Below are 25,961 nucleotides of genomic sequence, written 5' to 3'. Positions count from 1 at the left end.
TGACGATTTCTTTTTATAACGCGAGCGAGCTATTTGTTATTAAAGCCTGAAAAACAAGTTCGGGATGGGGGAATTTGGAGCAAGGCCAAGGATGACAATTAACTAAGATCCGTTTTTAACTGAAAAAAATCAGATTAATAATTTAAGTTCCTTTTTTCCGCTTATCAGATTTTATTTTGTCTTGCAAAACATAAATTTTGGTTTTGTTGGCCATTTTTGTGCTGATTTGGTCTTATCGTTGTTATAACAACGTATTTGAGTCCTAAATGTTTGCAATATTAGCTCTAGTGATAGCGCGCATATCCGTCTTTGAAACCTGTCAAAAACCGGACTTTTTTGTTCTCCCTTTTATGTGTGAAAGTTAAAATTATGATTATCAAAAGTGTCAACGAACAAACGAAACCACGCATGAAACTCTTGAACTAAATTCTACAGTATTATAGTGCATAATGTATTCCAATGCACCAAAGAGACACAATACGTCAATTTTTAGACATCCAGTAGGTATGGGCCTCAGCGGACCACTGTCCATGGCCATTCCTATCATCCGTTGTGGGATTTAATCGGAAACTGCCGGCAGGTCATGGCAGCGAGGCCGCGATGTGCGCTCACCGTTCCGCCAAGCTCAACTTAAAATACGGTTATACCAAAATTTTTCGGCTTACTTAGCCGCATTTTCAAAATTCGGCTGGCTTGCCTATCGGCTTGCCTGATCGCCACCATGTTGTAAGCTATCCATTAGTATCATTTATTATATTCTTTTTTTGTTTCCAAATAAATTGATCTGGAGATAATTTAACTGTTATTCATAATAATTATTTCCTACAATCAACCAATACAGCACGTGATGATATTTTTTTCAGGTTAGTTGTCAGGCTTGCCTCCGTTTGGTAATGAAGTCTTTAATATTGATAGTTTGTGCCTTTAGTCAGTTGTCATCTGAAGACAATTTAGCGACAAAAATGCAAAATTTTACATAATTTGCCCAGCTTCCCTGTCAGAAAAATATATTTTTTTTTTGGTTACGTAATCAATGGGGCTGGCTCACTTTAAACCATTCACTAAACATATTTACCAGTAATAAATAAAATTTAAAAGTAGTTGCTGTGTTGTTTCGTAATTTTTATCTAACTTTGAAACTGACAATATCGGTTATATAACTAAAAACTAAATATGGGCTATGTTGAAACAACGAATGAAAATTTCCCAATGGGTCACAGAAGGTCAAGTTCAGCTTATCTGCTCGTTATTTGTAATGAAGTTTAGTAAATCGATCTGAGTCACCAAAGACACGATCATTTCTTTCATCTTAAACGATTTGTCATCACCCCAATTCTTCTGTGAGTTCACAACCAGGGCAAAAGAGTTCAGCTCCAGGATTTTGGATAATTTGCCCAACGTACAGTCTTGTGACACTTTGCAAAACTGGCGGTAGATGACGTCAGAGACTGGACTGGATTCCTGAATGACTCCAGCGATTATTTTGGCCATTATATTGCCAAGGGTGGCCACTCCGACTATGGTTCCGTCCTGAAATTGTTCAAAAAAACAGAGTGTAAAAAACTGTCTCAGACTCTCGATTTTTAGTTCTAAAAAAATTCTATTTTCCGTTTACTGTTAAGCGGTGAAAAAGAATCACCGCAACCAAAAAAGAACGGCCAAGGTCGAGGTCCTCGTTCAAAAGTGCCCATGATTAGACCTTTCCAGGCCATAAATATGGATTATCAGATCCATCCAGACAATAATCACCCATGATCAGACTTTACCTGGTTCAAAATTGTGGGCGCGATCACGTCCTCGTTCAAAGTTAGCAATAATCAGAATTCGCCTCGTTAAAAATATTTTTTTGTCTCGATAAAGTTTTGGGTAGACTTTTGGCTTGTTCAAAATTAGCTATGATCAGAATCTGCCATGTGATCAAACTTTGATTGCAATTTTTGGACAGCCATTGAGATGAATGTGGTGAAATTTCGTACTGCGGTTTTTATAATAGCGTTGAATGAGATTAATGCAGAGAAAAAACTTTTTCACTAGTGCTTTGCTCAAGTCTTTTATAGTTATTTATTTGTAGCTCCACCGTAGCTCGACCTAGATTGGCTAAGATTAGACCTCGCCTGGTTTTATGATCCGTCTTGTTTGGTTTGTTCAAATTTGCCATAATCAGACTTTAGGTACTCAGAACATTTAGTTTGTTCTTCGATCGTGTAATTTTGAACGCACCCCCCCCCCCCCCCCCCCTCCGTCCGAACCCCTATTCATATAATTGATCATAAGTGATTTTGAACGAGGACCTCAATTAAAAATTAGTAGTGCGCTCTCTCTCTCTCTCTCTCTCTCTAATAACTAATTCAGTGTTCGCATTTAAGATTAACATCCGCATTTAAAAGTGTTCGCATTTTTTAAAATTAGCACCCAATTGTGGGGGAAAAATCTAGCACGTCATCTAGGCGATAATGTTACCTGGTCGACAACAGGTATCTGGTCAACTCCGAGGTCTCTCATCAGATTGACAACCAGTTGACATGTGACCTTGGGACCCACGGTCTCTGGGATGATAGTGGGCAGATCTGAGACTCTCTTTTTACGCCACCACCTTTCTGTCTAAAATTAGAAACACACAGCTTACAGCCCTCCGGCACTTAATTAGTATCAGTCTAAAAATGACAAATTTTCTACTTTTTTCGACAGTGTGTTGCCCGGGTTGAGGTCGTGGAAGTATGAACCAGACGATCCAGCCGCAAAACACCCATGACTCGACAGTCCAGACAATAGTTGGAGTATGAATCGAAATTCCGGGAAATTGTGCGAAATTGTGCGAAATAGCGCGAACAATCAGAAATAGTTCGACAGTGATTCGACAAACCAGACAGTGCGAAACTGTGCGACGGTGAGTCATTAGACCAGACAATAACAGAATTATTTCTGTTGTCTTCCCGCATTGAGAAAAACCGACAAAAACGACGTACGAAGCGTCGGTTTCTGTCGGTTTTTGTCGGTTTCATCAGTTTTGCTTGTAAGATGCGTCGGTTTTCGAAGGTTTTTGTCGGTTTTTGTCGGTTTTGTCGAAATAGTCGGTATTACTGTAAGGAGCGTCGGATTAATCGGAATTGTCAGTTTCAACGTAATAAGCGACGGTTTAACTAAAAAGCTATAGTCGGGGCATCAAAAATTGGCATTTTTTGTGATCCTGTTTTTTTTTTCAAAATATTTAATTAGTAAAAAAAGTTTTAATTGAAATTTTGTTTATTTCTTTTGTGTCACGTTTCCCACTAGAAGCTGGAAGGATTCGGGTATATAATTTTAAAGGCAACAGATATCTATACTCTATGTCAATGTAAATCTTATTTTAATTTGCAATTATTATTAGTCTCGAGTGCGCCTCCCCCCTCTCCCTCCCTCCCCAAAATATCTTGGAAAGATTAATGCTACTTACTAGTTCTAACGGGTCATCCATAAAACTCCTCTCAATCATCCAGTCATCCGAAAGGTACTTTGTCATGTAGTTCCTTATTGAGTCTGGAAACACCATCACAACCCGGCTACCGTCTGGCATCTTTCTGGCCTGCTGCAACGCCACCGACAAAATAGTCCCGGAACTTCCCCCAACTAACAGTCCTTCTTCCCGCATTAATTTCCGCCCACAATCAAACGATTCGTTATCGTCTGTTTTAAACCAGACATCGACCACACTTTGATCCAAAACAGTCGGTATGAAATCATACCCTATTCCTTCAACTTCGTAGAACCCGCCTTCATTTTTCACACATTTGTTCATTTCGGGGGGCGCTAGAATTGACCCGTAAGGGTCACCACATACCACTTTGATGCCTGGAACTTTTTCCTTAAGTTTCCGGCCGATACCAGTTACGGTTCCGCCGGTTCCTGGACTCAAGACGACGGCATCAATTTTGTGCTCCATCTGAGCCAGGATTTCTTCGGCAGTTTCGTCATAATGGGCAAGTGGGTTCGCGGCGTTCGTGTACTGGTCTAAAATGACTGAATTTTCTATCTGTCTGCACAGCTTTTGGGCTACGCTGATATGAGACTCTGGACTGTCGTATCTGGCGGCTGTTGGGGTACGAACGATCTCTGCGCCCAGAGCTCTCAGAATGTTGACCTTTAGAAAAAACAATCACTGCTAAGGAGAAATTCATAATGGAATGAATGGTTATGCACAAATGGTCCCAAAATTGCATAATGAATTAAAATTGATTAAATTATGTTAGGATTACAAATCTTGGTTACTATAAATTCTTTGTCAGTTTGAATCATAGAAACTGTGAAGAAGATGATCAACCGTTGAAAAAAGACCTTATGAAAATTTCACGAGAGAAAAACTTGACATATGTATTAGATCAAGCTTCAGTTGTAAATTGATTCGAAACTCGGCTAACAAGAGACTCATTGACTCCTTCAATAAAAAAAAATTGGATACCGGATGCTTAACATCGAATCCATGCAAAATCGTTTCTGAGGTGTAGAAAGTGGACAGCCTTCTGCAAATTGAGGTTAGATCACTGATCAATAATTTTAAAGATAATTGGAAGATTATATACCCTAACATCTATACTCAAGTCAAGACCTAGACCCCCGTGAGAAGACCCAAAATGTCAAGGGGGCCATTACGAGCGTCTACTGGTACCAAGAAAAAACTAATTTTAAAGAATGTGACAGGCACCTCAGTAGTATAAAAAGCTGACTAGAACCACAACGGGGGGGCATTATGTATTAAGATAGGGAATGCAGAAATTGTCCCCATAGGGGGGACACTTAGGGGGACATTTAACGCAAATTGGAAACCGCTTGGAAACCGAAATGATTGGAAACCGCTATAGCAAATCTTAAAACATGTGGGTCTTCACCCCCCCCCCGGGCACCTTGGTCCCTCTATATACTACTCACCTCCTCCCATCTTTTCCCGCGCAATGACTAGAACCACAACGGGGGGGACATTATGTATTAAGATAGGGAATGCAGAAATTGTCCCCCTAGGGGGGACACTTAGGGGGACATTTAACGCAAATTCGCAGTAAATGTCCCCCTAAGTGCCCCCCTAGGGGACAATTTCTGCATTCCCTATCTTAATACATAATGTCCCCCCCCCCCGTTGTGGTTCTGATCAGCTCCCATTTTTTTTCTGAAAAAAAATTGTATTTCACAAAAATTTGTTGTTTTGTCTCTAAAAGATGTGAACTAGTTTGAAACAGGTTCTGTGAGTAAAAAAAGTAGTCGGAAACACCTTTTTCGAAAATTGAATTTTTTGTCCCATCGGGGTACAATAACTTATAACATTTTTTGAAAAACGGCGCCTAAAAAATTTTTCTTGATTTTTTGGCTTTAAGCAATGTGAAATATTGTGAAACATGTTTTGTGAGTGAAAAAAGTTGCCGGAAACACTTTTTTCGAAAAATGAAATTTTTGTCCCATAGGTGGACAATAACTTGTAAAATTTTTTCCAAAATGGGTTCTAAAAAATTTTTGTCAATTTTTTGGCTTTAATCAATGTGAAATGTTATGAAAATGGGGTCCGAAAATTTTCAACGCTATTTCACTTTTAATCAATATGAGAAGTTGTGAAACACGTTTGGTGTGATAAACAACAACATTCATCTCACCGCCACACCCCAAACACTCCGCTAAACATCAACCAATTACAATCACCACAAACATACACAACAATGCATGCACACACACACACGCAAACACCCAAACACACACACACGCCACGCACCTACACCAACCACACCCAAACTAAACCCCCGAACCATCAGAGATCTCTAGTTGTTTATAAAGCCAATCCCAGCCAATCAGGTTTTTCTAAGTAAAACATTTCAACTGTGGTACACATATGCATACAAAAAAAATCTATAAGTTTACGTAAAAAGATTGAGCAGGAGATAGTTTTGATCTACCGACCTCTGGGTTATGGGCCCAGCGCGTTTCCCCTGCGCCATCCTGGAGAGATAGAATACATACATACTTGCATACATACATACATACATACATATATACATTTAAACATACATACATACATACATACATACATACATACATCCATACATACATACATACATACATACATACATACATACATACATACATACATATATACAAACATAAGTACAAACATACATACATACATACATACATACATACATACATACATACATACAAACATACATACATACATACACACATACATACATACATACATACATACATACATACATACATACATACATACATACATACATACATACATACATACATACATACATACATACATACATACATACATACATACATACATAGATACATACATACATACATACATACATAGATATACATATATACATATATACGTTACATATATACATTTACATAATACATACATACATACATACATCCATACATACATATATAGATACTCACATACACATACATGCATACATATACATACATAAATACATTCATACATGCATACAACAATACACACAAACATACATACATACATACATACATACTTACATACATACATACATACGTACATATACATTTATACATATACGTTACGTATATACATGCATATACATATATACATTTACATTATACATACATACATACATACATACATACAAACATACATACGTACATACATATACTTATACATATATACATATACAGAATACATATATACATACATATACATATATACATATACATAATACATACATACATACATACATACATACATACATACATACATACAGACATATGTACATACATACATACCTACATACATACATGTATACATACATACATTTACATATGTACATACATACATACATTCATACACATACATACCATACATAAATATACACATTGATAGAAAATCAAGGAAATACAAGGAAATAACTTTTCACGTATTTATGTGCACAATTAAGGTCATAATCACTTATGTCCATAAATGTATACATAAATCGGACAAAAAAAAATAATAACTAACCTGTTAGTAGATGTATAAAATGATAGATGATATATTAATTGAAGAGTCATTGGATCAGGCTCAAACATGATCAGGGTCACAAAATTTTCCAAAATAAATTGACCAATCGGAGTGCTTGGTTTATTATTCAAGTTGACAACCAATCAGAATTGAAAGATCTATAAACAAAAACTCTAAACGCTCGCGTTCAGTAAACAGTAAATATTGATTACAATAGGAACAAAAGACATCAAGCTCATTCATGAGAAAGTTTTATCACTGAGAGGTAACATAAATTATACACACATATCTTATCGACAATTATATTTCGTAGCTGCTTGTTCTTTGTTAGATCCAGAAGTTGACGGAGAAATAGCACTTATATTTAGGTCCTATGGTGGTTTCATTGGAATTGACAATTCAAGACCAGATTCTTTACTGAAACGGAGCAAAGTCCTACGACTTCATGCTGCATTGCATGACGCCGCTGGATTTATAAAAGATTGCAGAAAAAAAGGCCCTGGATATGTTTACGCTTTCCGTTACTCACCACTAAACAATTGTCTTTTTGGACACCTGACAGGAGTATTATTCATTCTATCAGTGAAAATTTTTCATTCACAATTTTTTCTTGAATTGGAATGCTAGAAAATTTTGGCAGCAAAATCAAAAATATTATTGTCCTCGATCTCGAAGCTTTCAAACTCAAGTCACTTGGATTCATTATAAAAGAACTCAGTTTGTGTTCCAGTTACAACGATACAAAATTTTTCAAACCGCCGCTTAAATTCACTGATTTACCCGCACACGATAGACAAACTGTTATTTGGTTGACCAATAACCTACATGGTCTTGATTGGGACGAAGGTGATATACCTTACTGTGATTTGAAAACAATCTGTCTGAGTTTCAGTTTCCGAATCATACGTAAAAACTTTTTGCCAAAGGCATTGAAAAGTGTGAGCTCCTCAGTAAGCTTTTGCAAAAAAACTATTTATAATCTGGAGGATCTAAATTGTCCCCGAATCTCAGAGATAATATCAGAACAACAAGTTCTCTCCTGTTATCTTCATTCAAACTTTCGTTTAACAAACGATCAATTATCAAATCACTGCGCGGAACGCAAGAATATTCTCACAGTGGACACAAAGTGATGTACAGAGAAGACACGGCAACTTTAACAACTTATCTGTCAGACAACTTGAAGATATTCACTTGCTTGACTCCACTTGACGATCAGCCGATTGTAATATTCAACAGAGTTCAGGATCCCTCTCCACCAATACAGAATAATTTTTCAAGTGATCAACGGAACCGAGCGAACTATCTCAACAATAAGCCAAACACAGCACAACAACCGCGTTACAGCTCGCTTTATAGCGCAGCAGCAAAACGTTATTTTGCAACCATTACTCTTTCTCCCGACAAACTAGACAGCTTTAGGGCTTTCCTGCCGTGATAGATAATTTCTATCACTTCCAACTGTATGTAAAAAATAAACAGAGAGCTCGAGAACATCGGAATCAGTTCAATTATGGCTATGAACAAAACAAACCAGAAGCCTATGCAGTCCCCCAAAGAGCAGCGAATCCCACGTTGGAAGCAATGGGCAGACAAAAAAATTCCTCAATTTAGATTGAAAAAAAAACACCACCAGAACGTGAGCTATCACTAAATGAGATGCCGAATGAGTTGCGATTATATGTCTTGGAGCACCCCGAAGTTGAAAAAGTCTTCAGTCACCCATCGTTCGAGGAAAATGACTCATCAACCGTTTGTTATAAACTAGAGATAAAAAGTCATATTACAGGTTTCAATTTGTTTGAGTTCTGCTACATGAAACAGTTGCCCAGAGAATAATTCAAAAATTAACATTTTGTATCATCCTTGTTTCAATTCACTTTTCAATTAATTATTTTTCTCCAATGAATCAAAGAGACGAGGCTGACGCCGGTATCAGTAATTTAGTCTTTGATGTGAACAAAAAGGAGAGGCCCCCTTGGCGTTGTTGTTCAAATTCAACAGTGCCAAGGTCCGAAGTAATATTTTTTGTTCAAGTTAGTATCATTGTCTTATTGATCATTCTTTGCTTCTCTATGCTCTTTCTATTATCAGAAAGCTGCGAAGAGAAATCAATTTGGATTGCTCTCTTATTGAGTTTAGTTGGTTACATTTTACCTAGTCCCAAACTATGAACAAAATTATTCTTACACATGACAGGGTATTCATGTCAATTGTAGGACCAAGTGGTTGTGGTAAAACAGAACTCTTGTTTCGAATGCTAAAAGGTTCGACCTTTTATCCACGTTTTGAGAAAATATATTATTAATTTTACAAAGAGTTCCAACCACTTTTCAAAGATATGCAACAAGTTATACCAGGGGTTGAGTTTCTAAAATACTCAGGCTTTGATATAACAGAAAATCTATCGCATTGTCTGCTTATCTATGATGATTCATGTGAAGAAATCTTCAACGATAAAGAATTTGTAAAAATAGCTGCCTCAGGACGTCATCGCAAATTACATGTTATATACGTCAAGCATAATTTGTTCCATCAAAGCAAATGGTCCAGAACCATTGATTTGAATACAACAAACATAATATTATTCAAGTCGCTTCGTGACATTCAACAAATTGAATATCTTGGAAAACAGTTGAATTGTCTCCAACTGATAAAAGAAGCATACAAACTAGCAACTGCGGAGCTTTTTGGACATTTTATTATTGATCTCGATCTCAAAACCAGTCAGGGATTACGATTTGCGTCACATATTATTGGACCTAATCCTTCAATTTTTTACATTCCTTCGGAGGAAGCCGCTGTTACATCAATTACGAATGAAAAAGAAACATTTGCTTATGCTCAAGCAATGGGCAAATAGCACAAACAAGAACTCCAACATTGAATCCGAGTTACTTAAAGACGGCGACTTCATTTCGTTTCTGAGTGACTGTGTGATGAATGTACTCTCTGGAGTTGTTCCAGTCAATAAAAAAGAACTAAAAAAATTTGAAAAAACTCTGCGTCAACTTTCGAACAGGAAAGTAGGGAAAACTGAACGGTTAACAATAATTCAATCTCCCTCGGGCAACAATCTGATTCAACTCATAGCATTACCCTGCATTGAATATCTAGAACAAAATGCATACTGAAGAGTTTGTGTTAATACATAAACAGATGTATACAAGAGAACAACCTCATGTCTCTCAATTACTCAGCAACAAAAATATTCACAATCCAGCCAAGCAGATATCACTTCTCCAGAGAGACAAGTCACCATCAGCTCCTTCTGCCTCGCAACAGGATACAGATCAACAGACTGACGCTTTAAGGGACGATAGAAGTACAATAAACGAGTCTATGGCGAAATCATTTACGACACACAACACATCGACTATCAAAAAGGGAGTGCTGAATGATATTAGAATCTTGAAGGGGATAAAGTTTGAAAGAGCGAATTCAATACTGGACCTAATAGAGGAATCAGATTCTGTGTCCTTGGACTCATCAAAGAGATTGCTTATTAATGGTACAAATACAGAAGTTCTTGCTGCTACATTTTTTTTACAATCTACAGCAAACCACTTGCAAACTATCTTTCAAACAATTCAGTGTATTAACGCATCTCGATACTGGTTCGCATTTGACTTGTATCACATACGCCAAAAAGTTTCTAAATTTATCATCTGAAGAGAGACGGCAATTTTTGGAATATGAGTCGGACAAAGAAGTTGCTTCAAAATCCCAGCGAAAGAAAACAAAAGCCTCTGACAACGACCAGAGAAACTTTGAAGAGGCAGAAAAAGAAATCAAACCAACCAGCCCCTGGGAGAATTACTTCCTATCAGGTTAAACAGTTAGACAAATTGTACACTAAAGGCAGTGCTGCATTTGGTAGCATTGCTAACTTGAAGAAGGCTAGCGGTTTCACCAGAGACAAAATTGTTCGCTATCTTCAGTCGAAAGCCCCGTACACGAAACACAGACAATTCAGGGAATGTTTTCCCCGACTGAAAGCTGTTGCATATAGAATAAACGAAATCTGGTCTGTCGATGTTGCGTATATGGATAAAGTTGCCCAACACTACAACGGTGTAAATTATTTGTTAGTGGCTGTGGATGTTTTATCACGTTATTTACGAGTTCAACCAATGAAAACTTTATATGCAAAAGATGCTGTTGAAGCGTTCAAAAAAATGATCAAGAAGAAACAACCAGAAAATGTATGGACAGACAAGAGATCAGAGTTCAAAGGAGATTTCAAAAAATTTTGTGAAAAGAAAGAAATTCATTTATATACAACAGAAAGCGAAACCAAGTCGGCATTTGCAGAGAGGAACATTCGCTCGCTTAAAAACATCATTTACAAATATTTGGAAGAAAAGTGGACTTGGACATATATTGAAGATTTACCCCAGTTTGTAAATACTATAAACAGTCGTGTTAACCGGGTAACCCATTTAGCACCTAATAAAGTTTTCAAAAAACATGAACCATTTTTAATATCATTAGCAGTCAACACAACAAAGTACAAACCAAAATACGAAAAAGGAGACCTTGTTAGGATTGCAAAGCACGACAAAAAATTCAGAAAAGGTTATAAACAAAAATATACAGACAAAGTTTTTACGATATTCAAAACTGCTACCGTGAGTCCACCAACGTACAGTCTTATAGATGCAAACAATGTTATAATTGAAGGTAAATTTTATGAACCGGAATTAGTCCAAGTAAACGTGTTAGTTACTGCAGACGAATAAAATGAATCCCGCCAAAGAATTCACAATCGACCTAATATCCAACGCATCAATGGAAATTTTTTGGTGAAAACACAATGGCAAAATTCCGTAGCCAGTTATCTCAACCACTTACTTTGGATGGAGAATGGCAAGTAGCTTTATCTTCAATATCATTCCCATCAAACATCAACAACGTCATTTCAAACGGGTCAGTCGTTTATAAAAACTCGGGAGTGGAACTCGACGCCTCAAATAATCGCAGTGGACACCTCAGAAAAATTCGCAAAGGCATTTACAGTAGCTTGGATCAACTAATGGATGAACTCAGGCGAATTGCTCAGTTTAAACAATTTGATTTTACTTTTGACAAAATTACTCATAAACTGGTTTTACAATTCGGAGCGAATGAGGATTTTTCATTTGAAAACGAAGAAGTTCCAAGTATTCTCGGCTTCAAGGGTATAAAAGACAACTCGCATGATGGATACATTCATATTGGATACAAATCACACAAAACTCTCAATAGACACCAAAGTGATTTTCCAGTTGATATCAAATTATTGGAGACGTGAGAGCTCCTGTAATTAAAATCACTGAGACCGAAAGGCGTTTAAGAAACGGCAGCATAAACACTGTTACACCTATTCGTCACAAGACATTTACAATTCTGGATTACAAGCCCATACTTTCTAACAATATTCAGGACATTAAAGTGGAGTTGAGGAACGAAGCCGGAAAACTTATCCCATTTAATGGCACAGGAAAAGTGATAGTAGGCTTAAAGTTTCAAAAAATCAAGTGAAATGGAAGCTTACTACAGCAACCAAGCATCACAGTCGATGCCACATTTCTCCGGTCATTATCGTCAAAGTGGAAGTGGCTTTGGAGCCCTCGCAGCAGGTATTGGAAGAGTTGCTTTACCATTGGCGAGAAGAATTGTATGGCCCGCTGCCAAAAGAATTGGCCGAGAGCTTTTAGTGTAGGGTGCACCTGAGTTGGTTGAAGTAGCAACGAAACGAAAGTCGGCAAAGCAGGCGTTGAAAAGCACGGTTGCAAAAACAGCCCGAAAACAATTTGGTGGGTCTCTCCATTCACGCATAACACGAGGCCGGCAAGTTATTAAACGTCAAAGACAACAATATGCCAAACCTCGAACCTACAAGAAACGTTCCACTAAAAAAAATCATTTCTCGAAAACCACAGCCAAGAAGAAGTCGACTGGATTTTTTCTCTCGAGTCAAAAATGCGAACTAATATTGTAATACCTTCCGAAGCCACTCACAGTTCCTTGGATTTATTTGAAAAACCACCTTTGCTAGTCACCTTTGATCAATCATTTGAGCAAAAAACTGGACCACTTTATTCTCCCTCTGGATCATCGCTCGAATTCGAAGTTGTAGGCGATCGCTACAATTTCATAGATTTGCAGAAAAATTATTTGGAAGTATAATGTCGAATTCAAAATGCTGATGGAACTGATTTGCGATATACCACCGGCGATGCAACCGCAACCGATGCTGCATATTTTGTCAACATTGTTCTTCATTCACTGTTCGCCGACTGTACTGTTTCTGCAAATTGAATAAAAAATTTCCTCAGCTAATGGACACTATGCTCATAAAAGTTTTATTGAAACAGAATTTTCACATGGAACCGATGCAAAGAAAACTTTGTTAAAGTAAAAAGGTTACGAGTATGAACCGAGCCTCGCTGGTATTGCTGCAGCTTCAAGGGATGCAAGGCAGGTAGCTGTGAGAGAATCGTTACAAGTTACTTTATATGGAAAGCTCGCTGTTGATTTCTTTTCCTGTGAAAAACATCTAGTAAGTGGTGTTACCTTGAGACTTTCTTTCCGAAGATCGCAAGATGATTTTGTTACCATTAGTGAGACAGCGGTCAAAAATTACAAAGTTACATCGATGAAGCAAACTTATTTGTTAGAAAGATGACAGTGTCAGACAACGTTGTTGGAGCCATTGAAAAAACACTCCTAAAAACTGCGGCAATGTATCGCTACAATGAAGTAATAACAAAAATATTCCTCGCAACAGCAGGTCAACGCAGTTGGAAACATGAAGATATTATCACAAAAGAACCAATAAGGCGGCTGATTGTTGCATTGTGCAGGAGCAATGCATTCATTGGAACTAACAATACGAAATTACGGTCTATCGAAACGGGTTCGCAACAGCTGGCACTCCAATGTTAACAAATGATAACAAGCGCCTGTATTGCAATTCAATGAGTGCCCTAGTTTATGTTGAAAACGGTCATGGAATACCCCTAAGTGATTTTGCGCATCACTTTATAATGGTCTTTGACTTAACTAGCACGCAAGAGGCGACACACGATTTTATTCATCCCAAACTAACAAACTCATCATTATCGGTTGAACTGAAATTTGATACTGGTTTGCCACTGGTTTGATACTGGTTTGAAACATTGAAATTTTTTTCCTGGGAGAAAAATCGTCTACTGTGTACATTGACTCTGCAAGAAACGTATCCAAAAATGTTCTACCTATGAATGCTTACTAATGGATGAAGACCAAATTTATATTCATGTTCAAAAGTGCAAACATCTCAAATTTAAATTTCGAGATGTTTATGCGGCTGACAATTATCCCTTAAATTTACCAATTAACTGTTTTATAATTGTGAATACATCGCGAGCTGATTCTATTGGTTCACATTGGGTGATGCTTGCGAAACGCTATGCACACCCCGTACTATACTTTGCAGATCCGTTAGCACTACCTCTGATTGCCTATAAAGACATTTTCTCCCGCTTACAGCAGTGTACTGATTTATATATGATGATGGATATTATGGAGCACAGAAGAGATATTCAGTCTCACCTGCAATCAGCAGACTCGCAACTGTGTGGTTTATTTTGCATCTATACTGCTCATTATTTCTATAGCACTAAGTTTCCATTTGTACCTGATGTAAATGAATTGCAATTGCTGGCATTTTTTAACCATATGGATGAAATTGAATTAATTGTTCTATCACAGCACTATTTTAGACAGTAGAATTTTTACAGCACTGAAAGTTTATTAAATAGTCTGAAGTCTCACGTACAAAACTACCCTGCCCACTTAAAAGTATATCCATATTCTGATAGAGAGAAGAAGAATGTTCACCAAGCATTAGTTGACAAAAACGTTTTACAGTCACATCGGATATAGTAGAAGCACATTTGTTAGAAGTGGTAGTAGTAATGGTTGAGAGTCTTTTCACAGGGTTAGGCAGAGGAAGTTGTCTCTTAGTTTTGTTGGTTGAAACATGATTAAACTTTGACAAGTACTCCACAGCAACATGTAAGCGAGAGACAATAGCACCATGGGTAACAAAATTTTTCTCCGTAGGCAAAATAAGGATTTTAAAACAAGTCACAAGGCAAGGTATCGTTGCAGGAGCATACGGAGAAAAAACAATATTATCTTCGGGACCTGTATCTTCAAAAATGAGATGCCAATGATTGGAACCAAACGAACAACCATCGATAACAGTCGAAGACGAATGATAACTCTACGCATAATTTTCTATTCCAGAATCTTGAGGTTTTGGTTCTGTGTCGCAAATAGTGTATTTGAATCGTTTTTGAAATTTTTTGAAGTATTCAGGACTGTTTTCGTACATAGCTTCAACCATAGTAAGAGATTAAACTGAGTGAGTAAACAGTGATATACCTCTATGAATTATTGGGTTTGAGTTGATAACATGGTGTAAACAAAATTTCAAGGTCGTTCGAAGACGAAAATTCATTACATTGTTGTTATTTTTATTGCTTGTAAACAAATTCTGTCTAGACATTAAGTAAACAAACTATAGCTGTCTGGTTTTTCTGAAGCTCCCCAAACAAATCAAAGCTGTCGCATTTTCCCGAAGTTCCACAATCTTTAACCTGAGGTAAACTTTGGGTTCTTTTCTTTGGGTTCAAATCGGAGTTGTCGCAATTTCCCGAAGTTCTGCTAACTTTGCTGTGATTGGTTGACGACTCGAAATAAAATCTATTTTTAGTAACATAAATAAATATTTCAACTTTATTGCTCGCATGTAGTCATGAATACACCTTGAATTTCTGCAGAACTTGAGAGACATTTGTTTATTCATATTCTAGGACTCAGTTGTCAATACCTTCCGACAAGAATAAAACATCTATTTGTTCATTCCATAGTTAAACTTACCCAGTTATAACAAAATGCCTGCAAAAGAACGAAACCTGTCCGTCAACTGTGAAAAATGTGGAAAATCTGTTGTAAGGACCAATATTGCTCGCCACAGGAAGACATGTATGATGGGCACTCTTTACTGTAAGAAAAAGAATTGTAATTTTGCGACAAAAAATGCTGCAGAATTATCTTACCATATTGCGAAGGCTCACGGAGCAAAAGTTCGTAATACACTGAACAAATGTTTTGTCTGTCAGAAACAGTTCCCAAGTTTCTACTCACTTCAACTGCATCGCAAAAATGCACATCAAGCGAGCACAAAAGTTGGGTCCTCAAGTACGAACCACAAACCGTGTTCGTGAGATAATGGAGAAAATTGATAACGATAGCGAATCATTGAAAGAAGAACTGGCAGCTTGTCAGCATTTACTTGACGATATGCATGCTGAGCATGGCAGACAGGAAGTTTTCAACTTCAGTTTATTGAATTTGGACACCAAAGAGATCAACGAAAAACTCAATGAAGTTTTTGCAAACCTCAACTGTGCTGTAAAAATTAACCTAGCTTTGGGGTTTTTGTTGCAAAATATAGAGACAAACGATTACCGATATTTTTATCCGCATGAAAATAATTTACTGCTGGACCGAGCTTTTCTCCTAAGCAATAGAAACGATTTATTAAACATCCAGAACGAAATTGAGAAAGTTGACTTGATTGAAGCATGTACACAGGAACGCCAAAACTCAAAATGGCGATTCACAGTAATTACAAATGTTACTGTCTTTGCAGCGCTTCTTACTAATATACCTATGGGTTGCACTGATTCACCTCTTCCAGAGCCATTATTAAGGAACCCTGAAGTAAATTGTCTGCTTTCAAATGGACACGATGAACCGTATAACGATAATTTGTGTTTGTTCCGTGCAATTGCTATTCATTTATTTGGATCAGTAGATGTTGAAGTACAGGCAAAAACAATTTTTCACAATTTTGTTACTGCAAGTGGTTGCGACCCTGAAAACTTCACAGGTGTTTCCTTTGATCAAATTCCAATAATTGAAGAAAAAATCAAACAAAACATTTTAATCTATGATTTTGACATTGAAGATGATGAAATTATCGGTGAACTTGTACGACGCAGTAATTATGTTAATGGTATCAACAAATTCTTCAAGAAGTTTCGTTGTCCCAGCTGTGATGTGTTTTTCAACCATTCAGGTCATTTCAACCGGCATTTGAAAACTTGCAAAGAACGAGTGAAGAATATCTATCTGCAGGGTGCTTATTCGTTGCGGGAAACACTATTTGAGAAGCTTGCCAACTTCTCAATCACTTATCCAGAGGATTATACACTCTTCAGAAATTTTGTCGTCTTCGACTTCGAAGCAATACGTGTTCAATCAGTGGAAGCCACTAACACACTGACAACATCATGGATTGGTACTCATGTACCTGTATCGGTATCAATCTCTTCAAATTTGTTGGACGAACCAGTTTTCGTATGCGAAAACGATCCTAATCGTCTTATCATATCCTTTGTAGCTCAACTGGAAACGTTAGCAGCAAAAAACAAAGCGGACTTGAAACCCAAGTTCCTGGCGGACTTGAAACCCAAGAGATCAAAACTAGGTTGAGTGATGTTTCCTCCAGACTGCAAATTATCTCCGAAACTCAACCAAACATCAGTAGCGAAACAGATGATAGTAATGCAACTAAAAATTTGTTACGAATCCAGCAAAAGCAACCCCTTGATCTCCAGCGTCATTTCAACAATTAAGTTGACACTCTACCAGTTTTTGGATTCAACAGTGGAAAATATGACCTAAATTTAATTAAAGCGTATATTATTCCCCATCTCCTTAACGATAGAGCTATTCAACTTACGGTAATCAAAAAGGCAAATCAATTTATTTCTTTCAAATTTGGTGATATTCAGTTTCTCGATATTTTGAACTTTCTTGGTGGAGCAACATCACTGGATTTTTTTCTAAAATCATATCAATCTGAGGAGACAAAAGGTTATTTTCCATATGAATGGTTCGATTCGTCGACGAAACTTGACTGCAATCATCTTCCACCCTATGATTCCTTCTTCAGCAAACTAAGAAATCTAAATCCTTTGGAGAAGTACTTCTGTCAGTTCAAGAAAATGATGGAATCTGGAAAAGAGGAATTAGATGTTCTCCGAGAACTGGGTTTGAAAGAGAAACCTTTATCTGGAAAAGAGAATTATGCTCTCCTTGAAAAGTTGTGGAAGATGGAGAAAATGAAAAATTTTCGCGATTTCCGTCGCTGGTATAACAACAAAGATGTTGTACCAACTTTGCAAGCAATGAAGAAAATAATGAAATTTTATCACGATCAGAAAATTGATATGTTAAAGCTTGGGTGTACACTACCCAATTTGGCGAATATCTGTCTTCATAAATCAACTGATAGAAAGTTTTACCCTTTCATCGAAGCTGACAAAGACTTGCATGAGAAAATACGAATCGAAATGACATGTGGTCCATCAATAGTGTTTACGAGGAAAGCTGTTGTAGACAAAACATTCATCCGGATGTCAAACAATATCTGTAAAGCAATAGTTGGAATAGATGCTAGCCAATTGTACCCCTTCTCCATGTGCCAAGCGATGCCAGCTGGACTCTACACTAGATGGGAGTTTGATAGCGATCTTCAAAAGTTCAAAGCTCGTCAAAACAAAATCACGAAGTTTGAGAACATGGTAATGTCTTTCTATCAAGCAACCAGATCCGAATGCACCATTGAGAGCTTCTATACGAATGAAAAACAGAAAAAATTGATTCTTTAACTGCGGATGGCTTTTGTGGTCATTGCCAAACAATTTTTGAAGCCCTTGGATGCTACTACCATTTCTGTCCTTGTAGGGAAACTCAACCAAATCTTAGTGAGGATGAATTTGAATTTCGTATCCGGAAACGTGAATCCGATAAGTTACGAAAGCTTTACCTAGAAAAGAAAGGATATAAAGTTATAGAGATGAGAGAGTGTGAATGGTGGGATCTTGTTCAGGCGAACTCCATGTTGAAGAACCATGTTAGAAAAAATTTCCCCTACAAATTACCCTTAAGTAATGAAAAACTGTTGGCGAGGATAGAGGAAGATAATTTATTCGGATATGTACAATGTGATTTAGAAGTTCCTGAAGAGCTTCGTGAACGATTTGCAAACTTTCCTCCAATTTTCAAAAACTTTGATGTTGGAAGAGAGAAGATAGGAAAATTCATGCTGGAATATGCTGAAAAAAACGCGTTATTGCTTAAACCACAACGAATGTTAGTTTTGAGTTACAAATTAAACAATGGAATAGTTATAACACCATTATCAAAGTTTTATTTGAAGCTGGGTCTACGTTGTATCAAAATCCACAGATTCATTGAGCATACCCCACAAAAATGTTTAAACGGTTTCGTACAATCTGTCGTTGATGCAAGACGAGAAGGTGATGAGAATCAGGACTCTAGCGTTGTTGCTGAAACTATGAAATTACTTGGGAACAGCTCGTATGGTTATCAGATTATGGATCGAAGTCGACAAACAGAAACTCTTTATCTTAACGATGAAAAGACGCATAAAGCTATTAATAACCGTCGTCTTAGAAGATTGAACAACGTTTCGACAGATATATATGAGGTTGAGCTTGTGAAAAGCACTGTTGAGCATCGTGAACCAATAATTGTTGGATTCTTTATCTTACAGTATGCAAAAGTGAGAATGCTGGAGCTCTACTACAACTTCTTTGACAAGTTCTTTCAGAAATTCGAGGAGCTTGAAATGGACACTGATTCTTTGTATCTGGTACTGGCTCATGAAAATCTCTATGAATGCATTAAACCAGAAATGAGGAGTATTTGGAACGAGATGAGACGTAATGACTGTACAGATTTTTTTCATGCTAATAGTTCAAGTAATTTTTTCCAAGAACTTGTTGTGATAAACATATAAAACATGACAAGCGTGAGCCTGGATTATTCAAAGAGGAATTCCGATGTACTGAAATGCTATGTTTATGTAGCAAAACGTACTGTTGCTATAATTCGGTAACGAACAAAACTAAGTTCAGCAGCAAAGGACTCATCAAGAGTGTTCTGGAAGAAAACAATGGTGGACCTTTACAGAAATACAGACGAGTCCTGGACGATGCAGTGAATATAGCCTCAACTAACAGAGGATGCAGAACTATAAATCACCAAATTCTAAGCTATGAGCAAACAAAAAAAGGACTCTCATTTTTCTATCCAAAACGGATTGTGGATGCAGATGGAATTCATACGAGACCTTTGATGATCTAAACTTTCTGATTCTTTTTCTTTCATTTTATACATTTAAATCAGTTCTACGCTTGTGAACATGTGATGTGATCGTAATAAAATTTTTTCAAGTTGATGAATCCACTGTTGACCAGATCTGAGACAACCCTGGATGAAGAAATCGAGCAAGACTTACTCTTCTGAAATAAACAAACATCTGGAAATTCTTAAAGTTCCTTTTGTTCTAGCACCTCTGATGTGTATCAATGTAGACATCCATAAAAGGAGACCAATACAATGTTAATAGTTCATCAGAGGTCTATTTTGATCCATTTTTATTCCAGTTAACCTTTAGTTAAGTTCATTATTTCGTTTCTTTTTTATCAGTTGATTGAGATAATCCTTTTCATCCGTACAGTCTGTGAAAATCAAAATTAGCAATAGTTTGCTGTGATGTCATTCATGATAAATACGTGATTTATAAATTATAAATTACAACAATCTGTATTAGCGCATCAAATTGTATTAGCACTGTAGAATTTTCTGCCTTGCACTTATTCATATTGAGAACTGTTTGCTACTAAGTACCTTAAAACATTAGCATCAAATTGACGACTCATTGTGAAAGAAAAGATATAACACAGCTTCATTTTCCAATTTGCTATCTGTTAGTTTTTTTTAATAATTATTTTGTAATAAAAAATTTATTGAGAAATCTTATACATAAGACCTATTACCTATCGTAATCCGCTGCTGTCTTATTTCAAACTTTAGTACGTGTAAAATCTAATACCTATCTTTATACATTACTGTTGAAAATCAAATCTTAATACATGTAAAATTTAATACCTATCTTTATATGTTGCTACCATAAATCTAATGTTAATACTTGTAAAATCTATTACCTATCTTTATACATTGATGGGATAACTCAATGATGACCGAAATGATTGGAAACCGCTATAGCAAATCTTAAAACATGTGGGTCTTCACTACCCCCCCCCCCCCCCGGGCACCTCGGTCCCTCTATATACTACTCACCTCCTCCCGTCTTTTCCCGCGCAATGAGGAAAGCGCTTAAACAACGTGAAAGTAGTGACGCGGCAATATTGATCCAAATTACATGCCCTAGTTGAGAAATTTTGAAATTTTCGGTTTTCAAACATGAAAAATCGTCGTTATCGTTTTTTTTCTAGCCAAACCGACGAAATTTTCTATAATTTTTTAGTCGGTATCGTCGTTTTTGTTCGGTATTCAACATAAGAAAGATTCGGTATCGTCGTTTTTAAACTTAATTCAACCTTAACGTTAATTCAACCTAATTGAAAGTTGCTGGGAAAGCTGTAATAAATAATACGCCATAGACTAAGGTTGGAAAATTGGACAGTTATCTAACCTCGGATGACTTAACATGGATTTCCACACTGAAACCAGACTAAACGTTCATATAAGCTATCACATTCGTTTTGGTTTTATGACTTTTCAAAAGAACAACTAAATAAAGAGGCTTTCAGAAAAAAAAAGAGATTGCTAAAAGGTCGGAAATTTTGCTCATGCGCTTATTCACACACAAAATTGTGTAATTATTTCAGCACACAAGAAAAAATTGCGTAATCTCACAAAAGAGATTTAAATTTCACATAAAGTCTATACAAAGTCTTTTCATAAGCTCAGTCACAATTACAATTAAACGCAATTCAGAAAATGCCTGTAATAGTTAAAAACGTCAAACTTCGTACCTTTTCATTGCTCATTTTCTCTGGCATGACAATAATGCACCTGTACCCCCTGACGGCTGCGACTAGAGCCAGGCCGATGCCAGTATTTCCAGAGGTGGGCTCTATTATAGTTGACCCCTCCCTCAACACACCACTCTTTTCTGCATCCTCCACCATTCTGCAACACGAAACAGACTTTTAGATTTCGGAAAATAAAGTTATTGAAATGTAAATGTTTAACCAAACTTGTTAAGGTTACAAAAATTTGAATTTTCATTTTAAAAAACTGACAACTTTGGAGTTTAAAAGCTTCAATTTTTAACCTCCTCATGTAAGTTGCAAAATTGTTTGTAACCATGCGATATTAAATTCAACATTATTTTTTACCATTTCCAATATTATGCCCTCACAGAAGAAAAACTATTGAAAACCGCGAGTTTGTTCATGAAAATTGGGATTCTATTCTGTTTTGCCCCCCCCCCATTGTTTTTTACGCCCCCAGTTACAAATTATATGTTGTTACATAGCACTCATTACGATGCAAAGGTATATCTCAAAATTTCCGCCTTAGTAAAATTGGCTCAAAAATTAGATACATACAATGAACGAAATTAGGAGACATCCTTTGTATCTTACTTTTCGCAAAAGGGGTTCCGCCAATTTTGCGAAATAAAAGAACATTCGGTGCGAAAAGTAGGTAACAAATCTTGTAGCACGTTTCCGCTCAATTTAGGTATCTATTATTCGCGCACAGTTTGAGCATGCAATAAGCAATTTAATAAAGATTTAAGTAAAGCTTTCAAAGCTTTAAAGTGCTTTAAATACATGCAACCACATAAGTAGTAATAAAGTAGTAATAAGTAGTATAAGTAGTAATAAAGTAGTAATAAAGCACTACTAATAGTAATAAGTTAGGCCTAATTAAATAAGTAGTAATTAAGTTAGGCTTAATTGCGGATTATATGCAAAATCGAGCTACATTGCCTGCAAAAAATCGATACATAAATGAAGCGGATGCGTGATACAACTCGCGCGAAGAATAGGTTATTAAGTTTGTACTTGTATTTCGCGGCTACAATTAGGACAATTTTGCGAAAACGGGATACGATATTCCCTTCCAATTTGCCGGTTTCTGCTAAAGTAGCTATTTTCCGCAATTTTGTTCCACTTTCAATGTATTAACATAGTAAAAACTAACACGAGATACACGCATCGGGCATATCTGCCCGTGACGATTTGGGTATACCTCTGCATCGTAAGGCTTTACTATGTAAAAATTAGCACGTGCGGCTGGGGGCGTAAAAGATATAAGCCTACTAAGCTGGCGGGGGGGGGGGGTAAACAGAACAGATCCGAAAATTGTTTAAACAAAAATTAAGCTAGACTATCATTCCGGGTCTTTTCTTAGCTCTTTTGGAAAATTGTGTTTGAAATCTTAGGTTCAATATGACATTTGAAGCATATAGTGAAAATTATACAGATACACATATATTCTCGCTTAATATTTAACAAATCCTATGCTGTAGTTGGAACATAAAGAGGATGAAACAACAAGATATAAGACAGATGAATGTATGTTTCAACCAGAGAAGATAACATATTCACAAGCTTACAATATTCTCAAAACTGGGGTGAGATGTATAGTGCTACTTGTGCTACATAACTCATATGTTTCTGTTTTTGCTATACGATGCAATACCGCTGGGCTATTGTCATATTTTATGTCGACATAAAGGATCAACGGATGATACCAAGCCAACTGGCAAAAAGTATACAGCTTCACTAAAAAAAGCAGGAGAATTGAAGTAGCCGCACTTTTCCCAACTCTGAGAGGATAAAAGCCACTGGCTGGCAATTGAAGCCCAGCAGTAGAGGAAAAGCTTCAAGTTGAAAGAAGCTCAGCTGAGCGTGGTAACTACATGCCTAGCGATATTGCTCAAGCAGTAAGAGCTAAAACTTAAGGTGTTAGCGTTGACTATTTAATAGCAATGGCTGAAACAAGATACTGTTTATAGTTGAGCTCAAAAATCTTTTTTGCTTTTGACAGTTATTCACAATGAAAAGCTCTAAGAAATGCAAAAATGTTCATATGGTTTCATAGGCTACACAAAATATGTTGTTCAGCGTTGCCCGGAAAAGTGATAAAAGTGGTTCCGCTATTAAAACTATGAGAATCATGATTTTGAACTTTTTCAACTCAAAGATGCAAAACTCAATATTTAATTAGTTATGGATATACTTTTATCCATTACCAAGTTTTGCATTAAAATGATCGCAACAGTTAATTCACTTAGCTAAATAAAATTTACCATCAAGTTTTAAAATTTTTGCAACTCAAGAACCAACTCAGCTATCTCTGTTTTTTAGGGACAACAGGAGGTATAATAAAATTGAAACAATAACTTGAAAAGTAATCACGTAAATCTTTTTGGTTTTTTCTTGAGTTAGTCTCACTTAAAAGTCATGGTTTATATACATTTTCTCATTGCAAAAAAAACAATTCGTGTTTCCCCTCCTAGCCAATTATCGTGTGTTTATTTCTTACAAGGAAAATCATGAGACAATTTATACATAAGAAGGTATTAGAGAGTAAAAATGAAAGTAATATAATAATATAATAATAGTGAATGTAACCCAATTTGGTGCTGTAAACTAGTGTTGTAAACTGAACGGGTCACGAGTTTAGTTTTAGTTCGAATAGTGCCCCCGAGCTGACCGACTACCCTTTTTAGGGGAGGGGCTTTCTTTTAGTTGGCCTCTTTTTAGTTCGAATCAAGTTACTGGAGAGCATACTACGTAAATTGCCGTAAAATTAAATTGGTACCCGCTATTTCTTACCGTTTTGCAATCCTGTCTTTGATACTTCCCCCCGCATTCATGTATTCACACTTAGCCCAGAGTTCCACATTTAAACCCTCTGCCTTTTCGATTTTGTTCAGCCGCACCAGGGGTGTAAGTCCAATCAAATCAACCGCCGTTTGGACTGTTTTCAACTTCTCTTCACCTGTAAAAACTTTGTGACTGTGAGGGGAGTGACCGGGGTTCGAACCCAGGTGCCAAGTACAACGGCTGGTGCGATCAGGCGCTTTCCACTCGAACGATTCGCTCCATATTTCCTTGATTTTGGCCTGTTCCGGCTCTAAATTAGCTTGATCGCTGGTATGCATGTTGAAAGCTGTGTCAAAAGCTATAACTTATCAGTTCCCAAGCTCATAAATGAATTTGCCCGAAAATTATTTAGTTCAGATAACGTAACCTTTATAAGATATGGAGTTATTAAATTAATGGCTTAATATATAACAGAGTTTTGAAGATTTAGGGAGGTCAAATGTGAGATTAAAAGAGGGAGTTTACTAACTTCTAAACCTACTAGAATAATATAATATTTGAAGTGAGTGTTGAAATAACAAGATATATAATCTCTTTATCTATTTTGATCAAATAAAAGTTCACTCCAATATTTGACAAAATGATTTGGGGTTTAACAATGGTCGCAGCATATATGTTTATAGTACCAACATACCGTGATAAAAGTATGCGTTGAAATATTCTCATCACGTGACTTTGTCTGTTTGAGAGACAAGAATGGCGTCGTCGCCCATGATTTGCTGCTCCAAAATCAGAAACAGAAGGCGTTCTATACTATGCAACTAAGATACATGAAAATGTAATAATTATCATAACTAGTTTTAATAATAATGAACTTATAACTTCAACATTTCATCCATCAACAGTCGATATTTCATTCGCCACCGTACGTTTCAGCGTATATTTCAGATTTTGAAATGAGCGGAGTGATTGTGAAAAATTGTATAGAAAAAATGATGATAACTAACCAGACTTTTCGGAAAATAACAACAGAAAGTAGGATTTTTCGGAAACGAGATTTCTTTCTATTTCAAGCGCCGCACAGCTAATTTTTTATTCATTTTCTGCACTTTTTATTACTTTCTTTCAGCTTTTAGTATTGCCAGATATCGAGGAGTTAAACTTAGGGAAAAATACGGAATTTTTAATTGACGAATCATTATTATTATTATTTGATGCTCTATTTTGATTGTCCT

At 36.6% G+C, this 25,961-nt stretch overlaps 1 protein-coding gene across 1 annotated transcript; it reads right to left on the bottom strand.

The window, feature by feature from the left end:
- Positions 1–1,098: 1,098 nt before the first annotated feature.
- Positions 1,099–25,261, bottom strand: LOC142351418 (cystathionine beta-synthase-like). Its single transcript, XM_075403424.1, has 5 exons — positions 24,736–25,261; positions 21,919–22,075; positions 3,434–4,117; positions 2,461–2,601; positions 1,099–1,530 (listed from the first exon to the last, which is right to left on the bottom strand). The coding sequence occupies exons 1-5, from the start codon at positions 25,062–25,064 to the stop codon at positions 1,231–1,233; spliced, it is 1,611 nt and encodes a 536-aa protein (XP_075259539.1). The 5' UTR covers positions 25,065–25,261; the 3' UTR covers positions 1,099–1,230.
- Positions 25,262–25,961: the final 700 nt, after the last annotated feature.

The sequence above is a fragment of the Convolutriloba macropyga genome, chromosome 13 (assembly GCF_964194025.1).
Source record: "Convolutriloba macropyga chromosome 13, txConMacr16.3, whole genome shotgun sequence".
Classification (NCBI taxonomy): Eukaryota; Metazoa; Xenacoelomorpha; order Acoela; family Convolutidae; genus Convolutriloba; species Convolutriloba macropyga.
This window is presented reverse-complemented; position numbering and strand designations above follow the sequence as displayed.